At 40.5% G+C, this 23,415-nt stretch overlaps 1 protein-coding gene across 5 annotated transcripts in view; it reads left to right on the top strand.

Moving 5' to 3' along the window:
* LOC117596421 (alpha-tectorin) overlaps positions 1–23,415 on the top strand; it is an 87,533-nt gene that overhangs the window by 56,211 nt on the left and 7,907 nt on the right. For 3 of the 5 annotated variants that reach the window (XM_053231207.1, XM_053231208.1, XM_053231206.1), the window contains 18 exons: positions 1,671–1,748; positions 5,452–5,529; positions 6,776–6,853; positions 7,982–8,059; positions 8,864–8,941; positions 10,181–10,207; positions 13,176–13,297; positions 14,426–14,704; positions 14,859–14,954; positions 15,049–15,202; positions 15,316–15,569; positions 15,665–15,811; positions 15,891–16,470; positions 17,029–17,612; positions 17,720–18,275; positions 18,400–18,998; positions 19,231–19,786; positions 20,024–20,220. In XM_053231207.1, the coding sequence (XP_053087182.1) occupies positions 1,671–1,748; positions 5,452–5,529; positions 6,776–6,853; positions 7,982–8,059; positions 8,864–8,941; positions 10,181–10,207; positions 13,176–13,297; positions 14,426–14,704; positions 14,859–14,954; positions 15,049–15,202; positions 15,316–15,569; positions 15,665–15,811; positions 15,891–16,470; positions 17,029–17,612; positions 17,720–18,275; positions 18,400–18,998; positions 19,231–19,786; positions 20,024–20,220 (4,541 nt within the window). The remainder of the gene's footprint in view (positions 1–1,670; positions 1,749–5,451; positions 5,530–6,775; positions 6,854–7,981; positions 8,060–8,863; positions 8,942–10,180; positions 10,208–13,175; positions 13,298–14,425; positions 14,705–14,858; positions 14,955–15,048; positions 15,203–15,315; positions 15,570–15,664; positions 15,812–15,890; positions 16,471–17,028; positions 17,613–17,719; positions 18,276–18,399; positions 18,999–19,230; positions 19,787–20,023; positions 20,221–23,415) is intronic. The other 2 variants (XM_053231209.1, XM_053231210.1) reach the window with 2 other exon arrangements.

Here is a 23,415-nt window from a genome sequence, read left to right as displayed (position 1 = left end):
TGTGTTACAGTGAGGCAGTATTAGAGAGAGAGTGAGTTACAGTGGAGGCAGTATTACAGAGAAAATGTGTGTTACAGTAAGGCAGTATTACAAAGAGAGTGTGTTACAGTGAGGCAGTATTACAAAGAGATTGTGTTACAATGAGGCACTATTAAAGAGAGAGTGTGTTACAGTGGATGCAGTGTTACAGAGAGAGTGTGTTACAGTGAGGGTGTATTATAGTGAAGGAGTGTTGCAGTGAGGGTGTATTATAGTGAGGGAGTGTTTCAGTGAGGGTGTATTATAGTGATGAAATGTTGCAGTGAGGGTGTATTATAGTGATGGAGTGTTGCAGTGAGGGTGTATTATAGTCAGGAAATGTTGCAGTGAGGGTGTATTATAGTGAGGGAGTGTTGCAGTGAGGGTGTATTATAGTGAGGGAGTGTTGCAGTGAGGGTGTATTATAGTGAGGGAGTGTTGCAGTGAGGGCGTGTTATAGTGAGGGAGTGTTGCAGTGACGGTGTATTATAGTGAGGGAGTGTTACAGTGAGGGTGTATTATAGTGAAGGAGTGTTGCAGTGAGGGTGTATTATAGTGAGGGAGTGTTGCAGTGATGGTGTTTTATAGTGAGGGAGTGTTGCAGTGAGGGTGTATTATAGTGAGGGAGTGTTGCAGTGAGGGTGTATTATAGTGAAGGAGTGTTGCAGTCAGGGTGTATTATATTGATGGAGTGTTGCAGTGAGGGAGTGTTGCAGTGAGGGTCTATTATAGTGAGGGAGTGTTGCAGTGAGGGTGTATTATAGTGATGGAGTGTTGCAGTGAGCGTGTATTATAGTGACGGAGTGTTGCAGTGAGGGTGTATTATAGTGAGGAAGTTTTGCAGTGAGGGTGTATTATAGTGAGGGAGTGTTGCAGTGAGGGTGTATTATAGTGAGGGAGTGTTGCAGTGAGGGTGTATTATAGTGAGGGAGTGTTGCAGTGAGGGTGTATTATAGTGAGGGAGTGTTACATTCAGGGTGTATTATAGTGAGGGAGTGTTGCAGTGAGGGTGTATTATAGTGAGGGAGTGTTGCTGTGAGGGTGTATTATAGTGAGGGAGTGTTACATTCAGGGTGTATTATAGTGATGGAGTGTTGCAGTGAGGGTGTATTATATTGAGGGAGTGTTGCAGTGAGGGTGTATTATAGTGAGGGAGTGTTGCAGTGAGGGTGTATTATAGTGAGGGAGTGTTGCAGTGAGGGTGTATTATAGTGAGGGAGTGTTGCAGTGAGGGTGTATTATAGTGAGGGAGTGTTGCAGTGAGGGTGTATTATAGTGAGGGAGTGTTGCAGTGAGGGTGTATTATAGTGAGGGAGTGTTGCAGTGAGGGTGTATTATAGTGAGGAAGTTTTGCAGTGAGGGTGTATTATAGTGAGGGAGTGTTACATTCAGGGTGTATTATAGTGAGGGAGTGTTGCAGTGAGGGTGTATTATAGTGAGGGAGTGTTACATTCAGGGTGTATAATAGTGAGGAAGTGTTGCAGTGAGGGTGTATTATAGTGACGGTGTATTATAGTGAGGGTGTACCAAGTATGGTCCTTGTTAACCAAGGTTCAATTTTAGAATCATGCCCTTTGGCTTACATTTTTTTTTAATGTAAAAAATGTTTCATAATTTTCTGTTGGAACAGTATCTATATTATTTTTTTTTAGAAATTTTTCAATTTCCAACCTCAACAACAACTGAAATGCCAACTACAACGACTACAACACCAAGTACACCCAACCAAGGTAAATATTGCATTTTATATATAGAGAGTATAGAAAAGTAAAATTGTGGGAATATTACAATGAGACAGTATTACAGAGAGTGTGTTACAGTGAGGCAGTATTAGAGAGAGAGTGAGTTACAGTGGAGGCAGTATTACAGAGAAAATGTGTGTTACAGTAAGGCAGTATTACAAAGAGAGTGTGTTACAGTGAGGCAGTATTACAAAGAGATTGTGTTACAATGAGGCACTATTAAAGAGAGAGTGTGTTACAGTGGATGCAGTGTTACAGAGAGAGTGTGTTACAGTGAGGGTGTATTATAGTGAAGGAGTGTTGCAGTGAGGGTGTATTATAGTGAGGGAGTGTTTCAGTGAGGGTGTATTATAGTGATGAAATGTTGCAATGAGGGTGTATTATAGGGATGGAGTGTTGCAGTGAGGGTGTATTATAGTCAGGAAATGTTGCAGTGAGGGTGTATTATAGTGAGGGAGTGTTGCAGTGAGGGTGTATTATAGTGAGGGAGTGTTGCAGTGAGGGTGTATTATAGTGAGGGAGTGTTGCAGTGAGGGTGTATTATAGTGAGGGAGTGTTGCAGTGAGGGTGTATTATAGTGAAGGAGTGTTGCAGTGAGGGTGTATTATAGTGAGGGAGTGTTGCAGTGAGGGCGTGTTATAGTGAGGGAGTGTTGCAGTGACGGTGTATTATAGTGAGGGAGTGTTACAGTGAGGGTGTATTATAGTGAAGGAGTGTTGCAGTGAGGGTGTATTATAGTGAGGGAGTGTTGCAGTGACGGTGTATTCTAGTGAGGGAGTGTTACAGTGAGGGTGTATTATAGTGAGGGAGTGTTGCAGTGAGGGTGTATTATAGTGAGGGAGTGTTGCAGTGAGGGTGTCTTATAGTGAGGGAGTGTTGCAGTGAGGGTGTATTATAGTGAGGGAGTGTTGCAGTGAGGGTGTATTATAGCGAGGGAGTGTTGCTGTGAGGGTGTATTATGGTGAAGGAGTGTTGCAGTGAGGGTGTATTATAGTGAGGGAGTGTTGCAGTGAGGGTGTATTATAGTGATGGAGTGTTGCAGTGAGGGTGTATTATAGTCAGGAAATGTTGCAGTGAGGGTGTATTATAGTGAGGGAGTGTTGCAGTGAGGGTGTATTATAGTGACGGAGTGTTGCAGTGAGGGTGTATTATAGTGAGGGAGTGTTGCAGTGAGGGTGTATTATAGTGAGGGAGTGTTGCAGTCAGGGTGTATTATAGTGAGGGAGTGTTGCAGTGAGGGTGTATTATAGTGAAGGAGTGTTGCAGTGAGGGTGTATTATAGTGAGGGAGTGTTGCAGTGAGGGCGTGTTATAGTGAGGGAGTGTTGCAGTGACGGTGTATTATAGTGAGGGAGTGTTACAGTGAGGGTGTATTATAGTGAAGGAGTGTTGCAGTGAGGGTGTATTATAGTGAGGGAGTGTTGCAGTGACGGTGTATTCTAGTGAGGGAGTGTTACAGTGAGGGTGTATTATAGTGAGGGAGTGTTGCAGTGAGGCTGTATTATAGTGAGGGAGTGTTGCAGTGAGGGTGTATTATAGTGAGGGAGTGTTGCAGTGAGGGTGTATTATAGTGAGGGAGTGTTGCAGTGAGGCTGTATTATGGTGAGGGAGTGTTGCAGTGAGGGTGTCTTATAGTGAGGGATTGTTGCAGTGAGGGTGTATTATAGCGAGGGAGTGTTGCTGTGAGGGTGTATTATGGTGAAGGAGTGTTGCAGTGAGGGTGTATTATAGTGAGGGAGTGTTTCAGTGAGGGTGTATTATAGTGATGAAATGTTGCAATGAGGGTGTATTATAGGGATGGAGTGTTGCAGTGAGGGTGTATTATAGTGAGGGAGTGTTGCAGTGAGGGTGTATTATAGTGAGGGAGTGTTGCAGTGAGGGTGTATTATAGTGATGGAGTGTTGCAGTGAGGGTGTATTATAGTCAGGAAATGTTGCAGTGAGGGTGTATTATAGTGAGGGAGTGTTGCAGTGAGGGTGTATTATAGTGACGGAGTGTTGCAGTGAGGGTGTATTATAGTGAGGGAGTGTTGCAGTGAGGGTGTATTATAGTGAGGGAGTGTTGCAGTGAGGGTGTATTATAGTGAGGGAGTGTTGCAGTGAGGGTGTATTATAGTGAGGGAGTGTTGCAGTGAGGGTGTATTATAGTGAGGGAGTGTTGCAGTGAGGGTGTATTATAGTGAGGGAGTGTTGCAGTGAGGGTGTATTATAGTGAAGGAGTGTTGCAGTGAGGGTGTATTATAGTGAGGGAGTGTTGCAGTGAGGGCGTGTTATAGTGAGGGAGTGTTGCAGTGACGGTGTATTATAGTGAGGGAGTGTTACAGTGAGGGTGTATTATAGTGAAGGAGTGTTGCAGTGAGGGTGTATTATAGTGAGGGAGTGTTGCAGTGACGGTGTATTCTAGTGAGGGAGTGTTACAGTGAGGGTGTATTATAGTGAGGGAGTGTTGCAGTGAGGGTGTATTATAGTCAGGAAATGTTGCAGTGAGGGTGTATTATAGTGAGGGAGTGTTGCAGTGAGGGTGTCTTATAGTGAGGGATTGTTGCAGTGAGGGTGTATTATAGCGAGGGAGTGTTGCTGTGAGGGTGTATTATGGTGAAGGAGTGTTGCAGTGAGGGTGTATTATAGCGAGGGAGTGTTGCAGTGAGGGTGTATTATAGTGAGGGAGTGTTGCAGTGACGGTGTATTATAGTGAGGGAGTGTTGCAGTGACGGTGTATTCTAGTGAGGGAGTGTTACAGTGAGGGTGTATTATAGTGAAGGAGTGTTGCAGTGAGGGTGTATTATAGTGAGGGAGTGTTGCAGTGAGGGTGTATTATAGTGATGAAATGTTGCAGTGAGGGTGTATTATAGTGATGGAGCGTTGCAGTGAGGGTGTATTATAGTCATGAAATGTTGCAGTGAGGGTGTATTATAGTGAGGGAGTGTTGCAGTGAGGGTGTATTATAGTGAGGGAGTTTTGCAGTGAGGGTGTATTATAGTGAAGGAGTGTTGCAGTGAGGGTGTATTATAGTGAGGGAGTGTTGCAGTGAGGGTGTTTTATAGTCAGGGAGTGTTGCAGTGAGGGTGTATTATAGTGAGGGAGTTTTGCAGTGAGGGCGTGTTATAGTGAGGGAGTGTTGCAGTGACGGTGTATTATAGTGAGGGAGTGTTACAGTGAGGGTGTATTATAGTGATGGAGTGTTGCAGTGAGGGTGTATTATAGTGATGGAGTGTTGCAGTGAGGGTCTATTATAGTGATGGAGTGTTGCAGTGAGGGAGTGTTGCAGTGAGGGTGTATTATAGTGAGGGAGTGTTGCAGTGAGGGTGTATTATAGTGACGGAGTGTTGCAGTGAGGGTGTATTATAGTGAGGGAGTGTTGCAGTGAGGGTGTATTATAGTGAGGGAGTGTTGCAGTGAGGGTGTATTATAGTGAGGGAGTGTTGCAGTGAGGGTGTATTATAGTGAGGAAGTTTTGCAGTGAGGGTGTATTATAGTGAGGGAGTGTTACATTCAGGGTGTATTATAGTGAGGAAGTGTTGCAGTGAGGGTATATTATAGTGACGGCGTATTATAGTGAGGGTGTACCAAGTATGGTCCTTGTTAACCAAGGTTCAATTTTAGAATCATGCCCTTTGGCTTACATTTTTTTTTTAATGTAAAAAATGTTTCATAATTTTCTGATGGAACGGTATCTATATTATTTTTTTTTAGAAATTTTTCAATTTCCAACCTCAACAACAACTGAAATGCCAACTACAACGACTACAACACCAAGTACACCCAACCAAGGTAAATATTGCATTTTATATATAGAGAGTATAGAAAGTAAAATTGTGGGAATATTACAATGAGACAGTATTACAGAGAGTGTGTTACAGTGACGCAGTATTAGAGAGAGAGTGAGTTACAGTGGAGGCAGTATTACAGAGAAAATGTGTGTTACAGTAAGGCAGTATTACAAAGAGAGTGTGTTACAGTGAGGCAGTATTACAAAGAGAGTGTGTTACACTGAGGCACTATTAAAGAGAGAGTGTGTTACAGTGAGGCAGTACTACAGAGAGAGTGTGCTTTATTGTGAGGGAGTGTTGCAGTCAGGGAGTGTTGTAGTGAGGGTGTATTATAGTGAGGGAGTGTTGCAGTGAGGGTGTATAATAGTGATGGAGTGTTGCAGTGAGGGTGTATTATAGTGAGGGAGTGTTGCAGTGAGGGTGTATTATAGTGAGGGAGTGTTGCAGTGAGGGTGTATTATAGTGAGGGAGTGTTGCAGTGAGGCTGTATTATAGTGAGGGAGTGTTGCAGTAAGGGTGTATTATAGTGAGGGAGAGAGGGAGTGTTGCAGTGACGGTGTATTATAGTGAGGCAGTGTTACAGTGAGGGTGTATTATAGTGAAGGAGTGTTGCAGTGAGGGTGTATTATAGTGAGGGAGTGTTACAGTGAGGGTCTATTATAGTGAGGGAGTGTTGCAGTGAGGGTGTATTATAGTGAGGCAGTGTTGCAGTGAGGGTGTATTATAGTGAGGGAGTGTTGCAGTGAGGGTGTATTATAGTGAGGAAGTTTTGCAGTGAGGGTGTATTATAGTGAGGGAGTGTTACATTCAGGGTCTATTATAGTGAGGGAGTGTTGCAGTGAGGGTGTATTATAGTGAGGGAGTGTTGCAGTGAGGGTGTATTATAGTGAGGAAGTGTTGCAGTGAAGGTGTATTATAGTGAGGATGTTTTGCAGTGAGGGTGTATTATAGTGAGGAAGTTTTGCAGTGAGGGTGTATTATAGTGAGGGAGTTTTACATTCAGGGTGTATAATAGTGAGGAAGTGTTGCAGTGAGGGTATATTATAGTGACGGTGTATTATAGTGAGGGAGTGTTGCATTGAGGGTGTATTATAGTGACGGTGTATTATAGTGAGGGTGTACCAAGTATGGTCCTTGTTAACCAAGGTTCAATTTTAGAATCATGCCATTTGGCTTACATTTTTTTTTAATGTAAAAAATGTTTCATAATTTTCTGTTGGAACAGTATCTATATTATTTTTTTTTAGAAATTTTTCAATTTCCAACCTCAACAACAACTGAAATGCCAACTACAACGACTACAACACCAAGTACACCCAACCAAGGTAAATATTGCATTTTATATATAGAGAGTATAGAAAAGTAAAATTGTGGGAATATTACAATGAGACAGTATTACAGAGAGTGTGTTACAGTGACGCAGTATTAGAGAGAGAGTGAGTTACAGTGGAGGCAGTATTACAGAGAAAATGTGTGTTACAGTAAGGCAGTATTACAAAGAGAGTGTGTTACAGTGAGGCAGTATTACAAAGAGAGTGTGTTACAATGAGGCACTATTAAAGAGAGAGTGTGTTACAGTGGATGCAGTGTTACAGAGAGAGTGTGTTACAGTGAGGCAGTACTACAGAGAGAGTGTGCTTTATCGTCAGGGAGTGTTGCAGTCAGGGTGTATTATAGTGATGGATTGTTGCAGTGAGGGAGTGTTGCAGTGAGGGTGTTTAATAGTGAGGGAGTGTTCCAGTGAGGGTGTATTATAGTGAGGCAGTGTTGCAGTGAGGGTGTATTATAGTGAGGGAGTGTTGCAGTGAGGGTGTATTATAGTGAGGGAGTGTTGCAGTCAGGGTGTATTATAGTGAGGGAGTGTTGCAGTGAGGGTGTATTATAGTGAGGAAGTTTTGCAGTGAGGGTGTATTATAGTGAGGGAGTGTTACATTCAGGGTGTATTATAGTGAGGGAGTGTTGCAGTGAGGGTGTATTATAGTGATGGAGTGTTGCAGTGAGGGTGTATTATAGTGAGGGAGTGTTGCAGTGAGGGTGTATTATAGTGATGGAGTGTTGCAGTGAGGGTGTATTATAGTGAGGAAGTTTTGCAGTGAGGGTGTATTATAGTGAGGGAGTGTTGCAGTGAGGGTGTATTATAGTGAGGGAGTGTTGCAGTGAGGGTGTATTATAGTGATGGAGTGTTGCAGTGAGGGTGTATTATAGTGAGGGAGTGTTGCAGTGAGGGTGTAATATAGTGAGGGAGTGTTACATTCAGGGTGTATTATAGTGAGGAAGTGTTGCAGTGAGGGTGTATTATAGTGAGGGTGTATTATAGTGAGGGTGTACCAAGTATGGTCCTTGTTAACCAAGGTTCAATTTTAGAATCATGCCCTTTGGCTTACATTTTTTTTAAATGTAAAAAATGTTTCATAATTTTCTGTTGGAACAGTATCTATATTATTTTTTTTTAGAAATTTTTCAATTTCCAACCTCAACAACAACTGAAATGCCAACTACAACGACTACATCACCAAGTACACCCAACCAAGGTAAATATTGCATTTTATATATAGAGAGTATAGAAAGTAAAATTGTGGGAATATTACAATGAGACAGTATTACAGAGAGTGTGTTACAGTGAGGCAGTATTAGAGAGAGAGTGAGTTACAGTGGAGGCAATATTACAGAGAAAATGTGTGTTACAGTAAGGCAGTATTACAAAGAGAGTGTGTAACAGTGAGGCAGTATTACAAAGAGAGTGTGTTACAATGAGTCACTATTAAAGAGAGAGTGTGTTACAGTGGATGCAGTGTTACAGAGAGAGTGTGTTACAGTGAGGCAGTATTACAGAGAGAGTGTGCTTTATCGTCAGGGAGTGTTGTGAGGGAGTGTTGCAGTGAGGGTGTATTATAGTGAGGGAGTGTTGCAGTGAGGGTGTATTATAGTGAGGGAGTGTTGCAGTGAGGGTGTATTATACTGAGGGAGTGTTGCAGTGAGGGTGTATTATAGTGATGGAGTGTTGCAGTGAGGGTGTATTATAGTGAGGAAGTTTTGCAGTGAGGGTGTATTATAGTGAGGGAGTGTTGCAGTGAGGGTGTATTATAGTGAGGGAGTGTTGCAGTGAGGGTGTAATATAGTGAGGGAGTGTTACATTCAGGGTGTATTATAGTGAGGAAGTGTTGCAGTGAGGGTGTATTATAGTGAGGGTGTATTATAGTGAGGGTGTACCAAGTATGGTCCTTGTTAACCAAGGTTCAATTTTAGAATCATGCCCTTTGGCTTACATTTTTTTTAAATGTAAAAAATGTTTCATAATTTTCTGTTGGAACAGTATCTATATTATTTTTTTTTAGAAATTTTTCAATTTCCAACCTCAACAACAACTGAAATGCCAACTACAACGACTACATCACCAAGTACACCCAACCAAGGTAAATATTGCATTTTATATATAGAGAGTATAGAAAGTAAAATTGTGGGAATATTACAATGAGACAGTATTACAGAGAGTGTGTTACAGTGAGGCAGTATTAGAGAGAGAGTGAGTTACAGTGGAGGCAATATTACAGAGAAAATGTGTGTTACAGTAAGGCAGTATTACAAAGAGAGTGTGTAACAGTGAGGCAGTATTACAAAGAGAGTGTGTTACAATGAGTCACTATTAAAGAGAGAGTGTGTTACAGTGGATGCAGTGTTACAGAGAGAGTGTGTTACAGTGAGGCAGTATTACAGAGAGAGTGTGCTTTATCGTCAGGGAGTGTTGTGAGGGAGTGTTGCAGTGAGGGTGTATTATAGTGAGGGAGTGTTGCAGTGAGGGTGTATTATAGTGAGGGAGTGTTGCAGTGAGGGTGTATTATACTGAGGGAGTGTTGCAGTGAGGGTGTATTATAGTGAGGGAGTGCTGCAGTGAGGGTGTTTTATAGTGAGGGAGTGTTGCAGTGAGGGTGTATTATAGTGAGGGAGTGTTGCAGTGAGGGTGTATTATAGTGAGGGAGTGCTGCAGTGAGGGTGTATTATAGTGAGGGAGTGTTGCAGTGAGGGTGTATTATAGTGAGGGAGTGTTCCAGTGAGGGTGTATTATAGTGAGGGAGTGTTGCAGTGAGGGTGTATTATAGTGAGGGAATGTTGCAGTGAGGGTGTTTAATAGTGAGGGAGTGTTATAATGAGGGTGTATTATAGTGAGGGAGTGTTGCAGTGAGGGTGTATTATAGTGAGGGAGTGTTGCAGTGAGGGTGTATTATAGTGAGGGAGTGTTGCAGTGAGGGTGTATTATAGTGAGGGAGTGTTGCAGTGAGGGTGTATTGTAGTGAGGGAGTGTTGCAGTGAGGGAGTATTATAGTGATGGAGTGTTGCAGTGAGGGTGTATTATAGTGAGGGAGTGTTGCAGTGAGGGTGTATTATAGTGATGGAGTGTTGCAGTGCTCCCTTCTACACCAAGACATGTAGCCACATTATTAATACAAACCTTATGCAGCCACATGATAATGTAAAATTTATGCAGTTACATTATGTTAACATTTAAACCACAAATACCCCATAAGTAAATACTACCTCAACCACAAACATGGCTTAATACCCACACTGCCACAAAGACCCCCACAGCTAATACATGTAAATACCTGTAAACATTATGCAGTCACACTGAATCTTATCTATCTTCATTCTTGCAGTGGGAACAATCTTGTACCAACCACCAGGTAAATAAATTTCAATTTAGATTTTATATGATGCCAAATGACAATACTTTTCTCAGAGTAAGAAATGAAATAATCTCTAAACTGCTAATACCCACACAGCACATTTTGTTTTGTTTTGTAAACATATGACATTAATGTAAATCTTACAGAGTCATATTACATTATGGTAACCCTTATGCAGTCACTACTTCAATATAAATCAGACAGCCACATTATATTTTTTTGTAAATTTAATGCAGTAACATTACATTAAAGTAAATCTTATTGTCACAGCTCAGCCAGAGACAACAAACTTAGTTTCCCAGTATCCTCAACATGTCAGGTCTAGATACTTCCCCAGATCACACAGACTCAAATTCCCACAGACTCAAATTTGTCACAAAACACCTATCCTCATTCTTCATCCCCAGATTTCTAATCACACACACCTATTCTCAATAGTCTCACAGTATAAGGCGCACACTTACACTCGCGCCCATTATGAGGTTTCACTTCTGCATTTTGTAGTGACAATTTCAAGCCAGCCTCTTTAGTGTTTTCTCTTTTTGGGCTTGACTTACTTAGTTTTGGTTTCCGAGTTTGTCCCTTCCATCTTCAGTCCTGTTTACTGATCACCCGACCTGTGGCTATCGTTTAGACTCTTAGTAGCATATAACAAAACAAGAGTGTGGATTAGAATGTAACAAATTAAAAATAACTTGCTTTCACTAAGGTGACTCATCACCAAATGTGGCAGGCAGGAAGGTGAGACCTAAAAAGATGGGTAAAGCAATGGAAATACAGACACAGAATGTGTGGCAAACATTTGTAGAAACAAATATCAAAGAAGAAGGCTTTATTTGTCACATGTACATTAAAGCACAGTGAAATTCTTTTTCACATATCTCAGCTTAGTTAGGAAGCTGGGGTCAGAGCACATGTTCAGGCACGATACAGCTGTGGCAGCTTGGCAGTGCTGGGGCTTGATCCCCAACCTTCTGATCAGTAACCCAAAGCCTTAACTCTTGAGCCATCACTGCCCTCACATGAAGGCATAGTGAAAACTCAGACATTTTTAAAGAGTTTTGAAATCCTGGCCATATGCATTTTTAGATACCCAAAAGAGGACATGTCCAGGAAAAAGAGGATGTATGGTCACCCTAGTGTTTGCACACTTTATAGCCATATGTCTGTGATATTAACACATATTTGGCAGATGTGTCACACATTTTCATCCAGCTCTCACTAGCCATCAGCATCATGCTAGTATGCTAGTGTATCACTAATGGAAAAACAATGTGAATATGAGAAGCTGCTATATAAAGTTTGCCTACAAAGCCTTGCCTTCTAGCACTGCTTCGTTGGACCCATCAACTCTCAAGGTCCATCGAAACATGCATCAAGGCACTTCTCTGTCCTGGCATCTAGGTGGTGGAGTGAACCTCCCCATGGTTGTCTGAACTGCTGAGTCACTGGCTGTCTTCAAAGACTAAATGCATACCGCTTCATGAAGCACTTAAATTAGCACTTTATTATTTAAAAAAGGGATGATGATGTGGTTTTGATGGAGACTTCCACAGCTAAATATCCCAACACAGGTACATCCAAATCTAAATACCCCCTCAACCAAAAATACCCCATAACTAAATACCCCCTCAAGCACAAATACCCCACAGCTAAATAATCCTCTCAATCACTACTGCCCAAACTACTGCCCAGATTTAAATACCCCTCAGTAAAATACATCACAATGAAATGTATTTTAATTGTGATATATTTTATTATTTTGTTTTGTGATGTATTTTATTGTATTGTATATTTATCTTTTATTATCTGTGAAGAAACCATTTTTATATGAAGTGAAACAAAACCCTTGGGTGAATAGAGGGAAAGAGCTGTCATTTGATCTCGCCTTGGTGTTGAGTAGGATTTGTTGCCCTGGGCATCAACCAGATTTACCTGAGCCATAGTGGCAAGGCTGCAGGAGTGGATGAGATTTGGCAGATTTTGAAGGCACTGGACAAGGTTGGAGTTTGATATGCTTCTTCAGTGTTGCATGGAGATCCAGGACAGCCTGGCAACCTGAGATGGTCGAAATGAAAGGGAAACCACATAATTGAGTCTCCCAGAAAAAGTCTATCACAGGGTTTTGGAGAACTCTGAAAACTTTGGATTCAAGAGAAACAATGCAGGTTCTGCCCAGGCTTTTGGTACAGTAGATCAGCAGGCCTTATAAAGCAGGCTTTAATAATGCACAGCTTTGTAAGGGGTTCATGGGAACATGCTAATCCATTAAAATTTTTTTGTCAATTTACAGAAAGCCTGGGATTCTATGCCTTGACATTTGTTTTAGAAGGTACTTCAGGAGTAAAGGTTAAGGTCCTTGTTGAAGGTCCCAGCAGTGACAACTTGGCAGAGCTGGAATTTGAACTCACAACCTTCTGAGTAGAAGTCTAGTGTCTTAACTTTATGATCCTACCCTAACCTGTCTTTATGCTGGTTTTTGTCTTTGGCTAGTAACAAATATCTGATGTCAAAAAAAAAAAAAAACCCTGCAGCACACTAGAGTCGGGGGAGAGAGAGGAACTGAAGGACAGTTCTTTACCTATAGAGTTCAGTGACTCTTAGTAAAACTATTTAATGCTGGATTATATTAGGTTTCCAACCAGTTATTGTTCTGAAATACCTACAAGCTAGGTATATTTATAGCTATATTTAAAAGCTCCTGGACATAAATCAAAGCTAGTAGTTTAGCAACTGGTATGCCTTCACAATAATGTGAGTCCTTTTATTTATTTCATTTTAGTGTTTAATCGGAGCCACCTGAGGTCACCTTGCATTATTATTGAACAATTAAGTAGTAATAGGCTCTGATTTATAACACATTCTATGCCTTAGTAATGTGAATTAATACAAGATATTTTTTATATTCATACTGATTTTGTCTTCTCCTGGTTTAATGTTTTATATATCTGATCTGCTGTCTTAGGACACTTCTACCCATTTGGACTTGGAGATATAGTAAATGGAAAGATAGATGATGGAAGTTCATCTGTCATCACTCTTCAGCAACCATTTATATATTTTGGAAACACATACAACCAAATGTTTGTAAGCAAAATGTTTTTAATGTTCTAAATTCAAATTGTCACATTGACTGTAATTGAAGTAAAAGACTCAAATAAGAGCTAATCTTCTTTTTTTTTATTTCATGAGGACTTGGTAGTCAGTTGTCAGTCTGTAGTCCACAAGTGGGTCTAGCAGTATAGTACAGTAGACTGAACCAAGTAGTTAAAAAACTGCTGTAGCAGAACCAATAAATATATATATTTTTAAAAACCACAGCGACTCAACACTTGGACAATCACAGCTTCTGTAGCAGATCCTCTACTGCAATTTATCACATGCACTTATGAAAATTATTCACAACAGACTAGAAACTCACTACAGCACTGGAGACATCTGCCTAAAAAGGAGTGAATTTGCAGACATTTGTGGGTGCATTTGGCCTTTCTAATAGGGCCATGATTTATTAAAAAAGAAGAGTCGAGGATTAAAATAGAATGTTTAGAAATGAATGAACAAACAAATAGGCTTTATGTTTCAGATTCAAGTTCAGAATCGAAGGATATCATTTGTTTGGAGTGCACTGCATTACTCAAAAGTAAAGTGCCACTTTGTAAAAAAGAAAAAAAAACCTTTAGATTAACTCACCCACAAAATTCAGTTTGCATAAAACCAAATTATTCTATGAAGAGCCCATGAAAGTTAGTCCATTCTCATGAAACCCAAAAGCATGAAGATAAATGCTGACAAAGAATATCCTGACAAGAAGGCATTCACTATAACATAGATAGTAAAAGAATATATAAGAGTTGTTGATACAGGTCAAAGATTTAAAACAAATAACACTGTCAGGTACTACAGTTATCAATATTAATTTTTACTATTATATGTATAATGGGGTCCAAAATGCTGAGGCCACTAGTGAAAATGCTTTTATTTGGCATTCTTTTTCAATTTAACACAAAGGTTTTCATACAAATAATATTATTAGCAACAACTTATGAAAAGTAGAGTAGTAAATATTAGAAATATTTACATGAATTTCAGAATTTCTTAGTATTTGGTATTTGGTACTTTTACAAAAACAGATGTATAATATATTGGATATTTTATTAGTATGCATGAATTAATCATGATTCATGAGAACTGGAATAAGGTGTCTTTTTTCTGTAGGTAAACAACAATGGACACTTAACCTTTAATAACCCATGGAACAGTTTCACTCCCTACCAATTCCCTGCGCATGGTGGACGGGACATCATTGCTCCATTTTGGACAGATATCGATAATCGTGGAAATGGTGTCATTTCATATCAGCAGTACACTTCTGGCAGTGTTCTCACTCAAGCTACTCAAAACATAAATCAATATTTCCCCCAGCTGAGTTTCAGTGCCACCTGGGTCTTTGTTGCAACATGGGATCGAGTAGCATACTTTTCTTACTCTGGCACGGTAAGATATTCTTTTCAGAATCTTAGAATTTTAATGGCCACCATGTGTGAATTCTTGACAAATAACAATATATTAGTCTGTAAAAAAAAAAAAGTTTATCTGATGGAAAATTTGTCTTTTTTAATATCACATATTTGCATTCTGTTTTTTTTAGGAAACATCTTTCCAAGTAGTTTTGATTTCCAATGGCCATCTTTCATTTATTCTGATGAACTACGGTGTGATTGCTCCAACATCCCACCGTGTGCAGGTAACTTTTTGACCATTAGTCCATAAGCATACTCTAACCTGTAAAGTTGACGAAACATGTTTGATCATTTTACTTTCTTGATTGCTATTGCTAGGCTGGTTACGACACAGCTAGTTCCAATGACTATTTCTCAATTCCTGGGTCTTTTCAAAACAACTACACAAGTTTCACCTACAGCAGTAATGTGCATGTCTCAGGAAGATGGGCATTTCGTGTAGATCATGGATCACAAATGTGTCATTTTAATGGTAATGCCACTACAAGATACATACAATAATATATGTGATTGAAAGTCAATTGTCACACAGTTCACATTTATCTTTACAAACTAGAATCTGACCTAACTGCTTTATTCTACTAGGCACCTCTGTGCCACGTGATACCACGTTCTGGACAGATAACTCTTGCCAGCAAAAATGCACTTGCACCCAGGCAGGTCTCCAGTGCATCTCACAGCCATGCACATTTTCTCAAGCCTGCCGTCCTGCTGCGTTCCAGTTTGGCTGCCAAAATATACCACGCAAAACCTGCACCGTTTATACTGATCCCCACTACATCACCTTCGATGGTCGAAGCTTTCCCTTTCAAGGAATCTGTACCTACATCCTGTCTGAGGTTTAAAAGCATTTGTTTTGTTGGTTAGAATTAATGGGAAATCTAATATTGCATATTCACTCTTTTAAAGTATCTGACTATATCATTCTTTTCAGGCCTGTGGAAATGACGTGCCATACTATCGCGTTGAAGGAAAGAATGAGCATCGGGGTAGTACATATCTGTCATGGATACGCCTGGTTAGGGTATTTGTCTATGACAAAGAACTGGAACTGGTGAAAGGTCATCCATATGAGGCCAAGGTCAGAATGACTACAGTTCTTCAGTGAAAGTTTTCTGCTCTTTTTGAACTTACTAATATTATTCTCATTGTCTCTACAGGTGAATGGAACTTTTGCAGTAACACCATTCAGCCTTAACAATGGTTCCATTCAGGTCTATCAATCAGGTGGTTCTATAGTCATCAGCACAGATTTTGGACTGGTTGTTACATATGATACATATAGGTATGTGACCATCAATGTACCATATGAGTACCAAAACAGCACATGTGGCCTGTGTGGTAACTTTAATTACCGCCAAGATGATGACTTCCGCACACCTTCAGGAGAAATCTTGAGCTCAGACTTGGAATTTGGAAACTCCTGGAAGGCACAGGGTGACAATGACCCCGGCTGCGAGAAGACCCAGTGCTCAGGCCTAGAATGTGCAGGTTGTACCACAGATCAGAGCAACCTTTATAATAACTCGGATCACTGTGGGATCATGGCAGATATTAATGGTCCCTTTGCCAACTGCCACTCAAGTCTGTCACCTCAGACCTTTATAAACAGCTGTGTATATGATCTATGTGTGGGAGGTGGATACCAGCCAATTCTGTGTGGAACAATCAGTGTTTATGCTACTCAGTGCCAGCAGCAAGGCATACAGCTGGGTCAGTGGAGGAGACCAGGATTCTGTGGTAAGCAAAATACACTATATGGACAAAAGTATGTGGACACCTGATGTCCACACCAAAATGTGGTCCTCCAAACCTTTGCCACAAAGATGAATGCACACAATTGTCCAGAATGCCAATGTATGTTGTAGAAATTAAGGTTGCCCTTCATTAGAAATAAGGGGCCCAAAATTGTTTCAGCAGGAAAATGCTGATGTACACAAGCAAGCTTTATAAAGACACTGGTTTGCTAAGATTGGTATCAAAGAACTTGAATGACTCAAACCAGGGCTCTGAAACCCACTCAACACCTTTGGTATGATTTGGAACACTGACTGCACACCAAACCTTCTTGTCAGGGCCTGACCTCACCAATGCTCTTGTGGCTGAATTGGCAGAAATCCCCAAAGGGATGGAATTGGATTTTCAAAAAGTGCATATAGGCATGATAGTCAGATATCCACAACTTTTGACCATATAGGGTACTTCTCTGTAATGGTGTTACAAAGTATAATAAGCATGACTAGAAACTTATTCAAGCTTCAAATTTAATTGTACTTCTACCCTTCCATTTACTCCTAGAAATGCCATGCCCTGTCCACAGTCACTATGAATTCCAGGGAACAAGCTGCCCAGCAACATGCAGTAACCCCTCTGCACCTTCACACTGCACTTTACCAAATCAGGAAAGCTGTATCTGTGATGCAGGATATGTCCTAAGTGGTGGTGAATGTGTTCTTCAGAGTAACTGTGGTTGCACTTTTGAAGGACTTTACTATGCTGAGGGTCAATCAGTGGTATTGGACAGTGACTGTGGCAGGCTATGCACCTGCACCAATATGGTAATGAGCTGTCAACATCATCAGTGTGGCCCACAGGAGATGTGTACCACCAATAATGGTGTAAGGGGCTGCAGACCTATCAGTTATTCCACCTGTTGGGTTGACCGACTAGGCTCATATCACACCTTTGATGAACTGGCTTTCAGTTATCCTGGAGCCTGTGAACTCACCCTCACAAGAGTTATAGGATCATCCCTACTAGCTAACTTTGCAGTGATCATACAGAAAGTTCCCATGGGTCTTCAGGGCTTCTCAAAGTTGCTTAAATTTGAGACAAATGGAAAACAGATCTCCATAGACATGAAAGAAGGAGGAAGTGTGCAGGTAGATTTCTTTTACAAAATTGAGAGAATGCATTAATATGCCTATGCATGTTTAAGTGATACAGTGCAGTGATAATAATCATAATCACTTATGACCTTCTCCTTCAGGTTGATGGCCAGGTAGTTGCTCTACCTTTCAGTGTTGGCAATAGTCAAATCCTTATCTACCACAGCAGTGTGAACAGTATCATTATAGAAACATCCTTTGGGGTAACTGTGAGAGCTGACTGGTCACAGCTAATCAGAATCACTGCACCCAGCACCTACAATGGTACACTTGGAGGCTTGTGTGGGAATTTCAATGGAAACCAAGGAGATGAATTTTACAGCCCAGGTGGAGTCTTGTTAAATACTGCACAGGTGTTTGGGGATAGCTGGAGAAATGGGTCTCATTCAGCCAACTGCATAGAATCAGACGTCATCCAACCAGGACAGAACAGAAGCGAGTTCACTGAGTACTGCAGCATCATGGCCTCTACAGATGGGCCATTTGCTCAGTGCCACAGCAGTCTGAACCCTTACATATGGATAGCACATTGCAGACACAATTTGGAACAGACCCATGGTGCCATAGAGGCCTTGTGTGAGGCTCTACAAGCCTACTCTGTACTCTGCAAGCAAAATGGCATTAGTGTAGGAGAATGGAGAAATATTACCAACTGTGGTGAGTACTGGAAATATTAGCTTTAGATTATATTTGCTTCTAGACTATATTTGCTTTTTTTATTTTCATAAATTGTCAGTTTGTCTAGTTAGAGCAAGCTAACTAGAATTATATTCTTCTTCAGATTTGCCATGCCCAGCCCATAGCCACTTTGAGGAATGTGGCACTTCCTGCCCTGCAGCCTGTCCCAGTCTGTCTTTTCCCTTCCCTTGCACTCAATACTGCCAGGAAGGATGCCAGTGTGATAATGGGCTTCTGCTAAGTGGAGACCAGTGTGTCCCCCCTACTGGTTGTGGCTGTTTTCATGAAGGCCGTTACAGGCAGAGTGGAGAGCAGTTCTGGTATGGTGAGCAGTGTCTTGTCCATTGTGTCTGTGATGGGACCTCAGGTATCGTCCACTGTAGTTCATCATCTTGTCAAGATCAGGAAATATGCCGTGTCATTGATGGAGAATATGGCTGCCATTCTCAACCCAGTGCCACATGCTCTGCTTCAGGGGACCCCCACTACACCTCTTTTGATGGACATAGATTTGATTTCCAGGGTACATGCCAATATACACTGGCAACTGTATGTAACGATACTCTAGGGCTACCATATTTTGAAGTCACTGCACGAAATGAAGCATGGAATGGACTCTCAGTGTCAATCACTGTTGAAGTTAATGTCAATGTTTCAGGACATCTGGTGCACGTTTCACGCAATATGTATGGCACAGCAAAGGTGAGCAATAAAAATGATTTTTCTTACCATAAAACCAATTTCACTACTGACAAGTGCACTGTTGCTAAAATGTTAGGCTGATTAAATAAAGCTTATAACGATTCAAAATTGGTGTAAAAAAACTCTATGTGCTGAAAGGCAGTTCAAATAGATTTACGGTAAATATTGAAGAAAAAAATAAATACTTTAATACTATGGAAGCTGCTTTTTGATTTACCTTTCTTTCCACCAGATTGATAGTGAAACCAGGAACCTTCCTGCCCTTCTCGACTCTGGCCGTGTGTCAGTTTACTCCAGTGGACAGAATACATATATTACAACTGACTTTGGCCTAAGTGTGAGTTACGATGGCTCTTGGGTGGTGCTAATCACAGTTCCAGGGAATTACAGTGGAGCCACATGTGGCCTCTGTGGTGACTTCAATGGTAACAGCAATGATGATTTCCGTATGCGATCTGGTACGCTGACTTCTTCTGCTTCAGAATTTGGAGCTGACTGGGAAGTGGGGAATGACACAACATGTAATCACGGTTGTGGAGACTCATGCTCAGCATGCCAAGACCCATCTATAGCACAGTCTCTGTGTGCAATCATAATTGACAATCGGGGTCCTTTGAGTTTCTGTCATGCACATGTTGATCCTCAGGCCTATTTTAATGACTGTGTCTTTGATCTATGCCTCTCTGGGCACAGAAGTGATGTACTGTGCCGTTCCATTGAAACGTATGTTGGTAAATGTCAGTCTGCCAATGTCAGGATTTACCCCTGGAGAGAAAACACGACATGCCGTAAGTAACGCAACAAGGAAGTGAAAACAATAAACTGTAGTTCACAAATGATGAAACTAAAATATGTGTGTCTACACCAGATTCATTATCAGGAATCAGTATTTTTTTCCTGACCGTTATTAAACCATAACTCATTTAAAATCCAATGCAGAATTAAACAACTGCAAGTATCAGATGTGTAAGTAAAGTCACACAGTGAAATGCCATACCATTATACAGTATATGCTAATTCCTCAGGTATGGACTGCCCCATGAACAGTCATTATGATCTATGTGGCTCAGACTGTGGAGACACCTGTGCCAGCTACATAAATGCTACGTGTGACACAGCATGCAGAGAGGGCTGTTTCTGTGATGAAGGCTTTGTAAGGAGTGGTGGAAACTGTTTGCCTGTGGAGCAGTGTGGTTGCTCATACAATGGATTGTATTTCCAGGTAAGTTTCTGGCATCATTTCACCCTGCACTGCACCACCCTTGGACTGTGCTACATTTTGAAGTGTTACAGTCTGAATTTAAAATGGAATTTTACCATTTTATTTCCACAACATGTCTTAGATGAGAAAATGCAAAATATTTTATTTGACATAAACATTAAACAAAAACAAAAGCGGACATTTCTTGGTTGCATCACCTCCATGGTTCAGTATCAGCTTTGGGTGCAATTACAGCTGGAAGTTTCCTAGCATATGTCTCTAGATAAGAAATCTTTGTTATTATACTTGTGTACAACAAAGTTTGGTGTGAAAATTTAACTTTATCAACGTTGCACATCTGGATCCTGATTTTCTTGCCTATTCTTGAAACTGCTTCACATTTGAATCCATGGAGACCATTGGTGAACTGAGCAAATCTCAGGTGTTGCCACAGATTCTCAATTGGATCGATGGCTGGACTTTGACTGGGCCATTCTAACACATTCAGGTTCTTGATTTTGAAACACTCATATATTACATGGCAGTGTGCCTTAAGTCGTTCTTTTGTTGGAGAGTAAGACTGGGTCAGGTTTTATTTTAGGATTATCCAGTATTCTAAAATAAAACGGCTGTATCTATGCTGCACTTGCCCTTGACCAGTTTCCCTGCTGAAGAAAAGCATTCTTACAGCATGATGCTGCCACCACGATGGTTCACAGAGGGGTTCTCAGGGTGATAAGCAGTGTTTGGTCAAAATTCTACTTTTTGGCTATGGTCCAGATTATCTATTTCTACATGGCATGGCTTTTTTCAGGGAATACTTTCTTTTTGCCACTCTTTCATAAAGCACTGCTTCGTGGAATGTCCTAGCCATGCTACTGGGCTGTTTCAGAGGGGATGAGGAAAAATATTCTAAATAAAATCACTGCAATATTGATACATGTGACATGCTCATGCATTTTTGGTGGATACCAGACAGTAGTAGGGGCAAAATGATTACATTTAGATGCTACTCAAGTTATAAATTTTATAATAAAATTATAAAATTTTAAAATTATATTTTATCTAATAAAGCCTGCTTTTTTTCCACCTGAAGTAAACCTCCAGTACTACACAGGCTGTCACCTCAATTTGTCCTCAGACTGTGACTTTCAAACAGAAATAAGAAAATGCCTGATACTGACTGGTTAATGTTATTTTTTCTCTTACCATAATTGCTGAGAGTCAATTACATGTAATTAAAACAAAGGATTGCGTTCATTTGATCTTTGTGGCGGTTAAATATAGACTTGTAATAATGACTTGTTGATATTTTATCAACACCAGTGCTCTGCTGTATCTGTGTTATGTTAACCACCCATGAATGAGCATTGGAAAAAAAATAAACATGTTTTTAGCCCAGACTTAAACACTGAGACTGTGTCTGAGCCCCAAACACTAACTGGAAGGCTGTTAAATAACTGTGAGATTTTGAAAGAGAAAGCTTTGCCCCCTGCTGCAGCCTTCACTATGCGAGGTACCAACAAGTAGCCTGCACCTTTTGATTGAAGTAGGCGTGGTGGATCATAAAAGACCAAAAGTTTGCTCAGGTACTGTGGCGTGAGACCATTCAGTGCTATATAGTTAAAAAGTTGTATTTTACAATCAATATGAAATTTTTATTGGGAGCCAACGTAGAGGTAACAAATGCATGAAACAAGCATATAAAAAGAAAAAAAGCAGTGGGACTAAAAGAGCCTTGTGCAACACCAAACTTTACTTTAATATATATATATATATATATATATATATGAAACCATGATCAGAGGCCAGTAGTAAGTCATTTACCACTTTAACCAGTGCTCTCTCTGTGCTGTGATGAGGCCTAAGTCCTGACTGGTACATTTCCTAAATTTTATTCCTATGTAAGTATGAACAGAACCTTTTCTACGATCTTGAACATAAAGATGATGTTCCTCTTTTGGCTGCTTCTGTTAGTGGGTCGCCACAGTGGATCATTGGTCCATGTATTTGATTTGGCACAGTTTTTACACCAGATGCCCTTCTTGATGCAACCCTCCCCAATTTTATCTGGGCTTGGCACGGGCACTGAGATCATACTGTTACACGCAACCTCAGTGGCTGGGGCTGGTTTCCTGGCCAGGAATCAAACCCAGGCCGCAGTGGTGAGAGAACGAAATCTTGGACGTAAAGTGGAGGTTTGATATTGGCCTATAGTTGGACAGCTGAGAGGGGTTGAGGTCAGGTTTTTTAAATCAGTTGTTTGATAACTGCTAGTTTAAAGGATTTAGGTACATAGCCAGTGCTAAGGGAGGAATTGATTATCTTTAGAAGAGGTTTAGTTGCTTCTGGTAGTATCTGTTTGAATAAATATGTAGGTAAGGAATCTAGTACACAAGTTGATGATTTTGATGAGGAAATTAGTGAAATTAGTTTGGTCTCTTGAAGTGGAGTAAAGCATTTTAATCACTGATCTGATGTGGTTATATTGTCGTCTACATGGCCAGTAGTCTGGCTTTAATTTAATTGTCTGAATTTTTTGCCTAGCATGTATGTGTCTGTGGTGGTCTTATTCCTAGTTACCTTTGCTACAGTATTAAATTAGACTCTAATATTATTTTTGTTATCTTCTATTAGAGTAGAGAGATATGCTGATCTGAGAGCCTTTCTATAGCTATATATAAAGCTATAGAAGGCTCTCCTTTCATGCAATTTGGAATAATGCAAAATTAATTTGATGCCAGTTATATTGTAATTTTTGAGTGGTCTGTTTTAAGGTTTGCTTCTGACCATTATACCAGGGTGATCATTTTTTCTCTATAATTATTTTTCTTTTAAGTGAGGCTACATTATCTAGAGTGTAGCGGAATGTTGATTTTAAAAGGTTCTGTGGGATCAGATGGTGATTGAATCAAGGTTGATAACTCTAGAAGATTGTTGATAAAACTCTGTGCAGTAGATGGCTTGAATGTACTTTTGATGTGATAGCGTAGCAAAGTGCATATATTATGACTGACACATTTTAAATGAGATGAGAAAATGATCTGAGATAGTTTCAGGCTGGGGTTGTGCAACTATATTTTCTATATTTAATCCAAATGTTAGTATTAAATTAAAGAGTATGTCCACCATTATGAGTGAGTGCTATTATGTTCTGATTAACCCTTACTGAATCTAGAATGGACACAAATGCTGTTCTCAGAGGGTCTTCCGGAT

The sequence above is a fragment of the Pangasianodon hypophthalmus genome, chromosome 29, assembly GCF_027358585.1.
Source record: "Pangasianodon hypophthalmus isolate fPanHyp1 chromosome 29, fPanHyp1.pri, whole genome shotgun sequence".
Taxonomy (NCBI): Eukaryota; Metazoa; Chordata; class Actinopteri; order Siluriformes; family Pangasiidae; genus Pangasianodon; species Pangasianodon hypophthalmus.
Note: the sequence above shows the minus strand (reverse complement) of the source record. Positions and strands in the feature narration are given on the sequence as shown.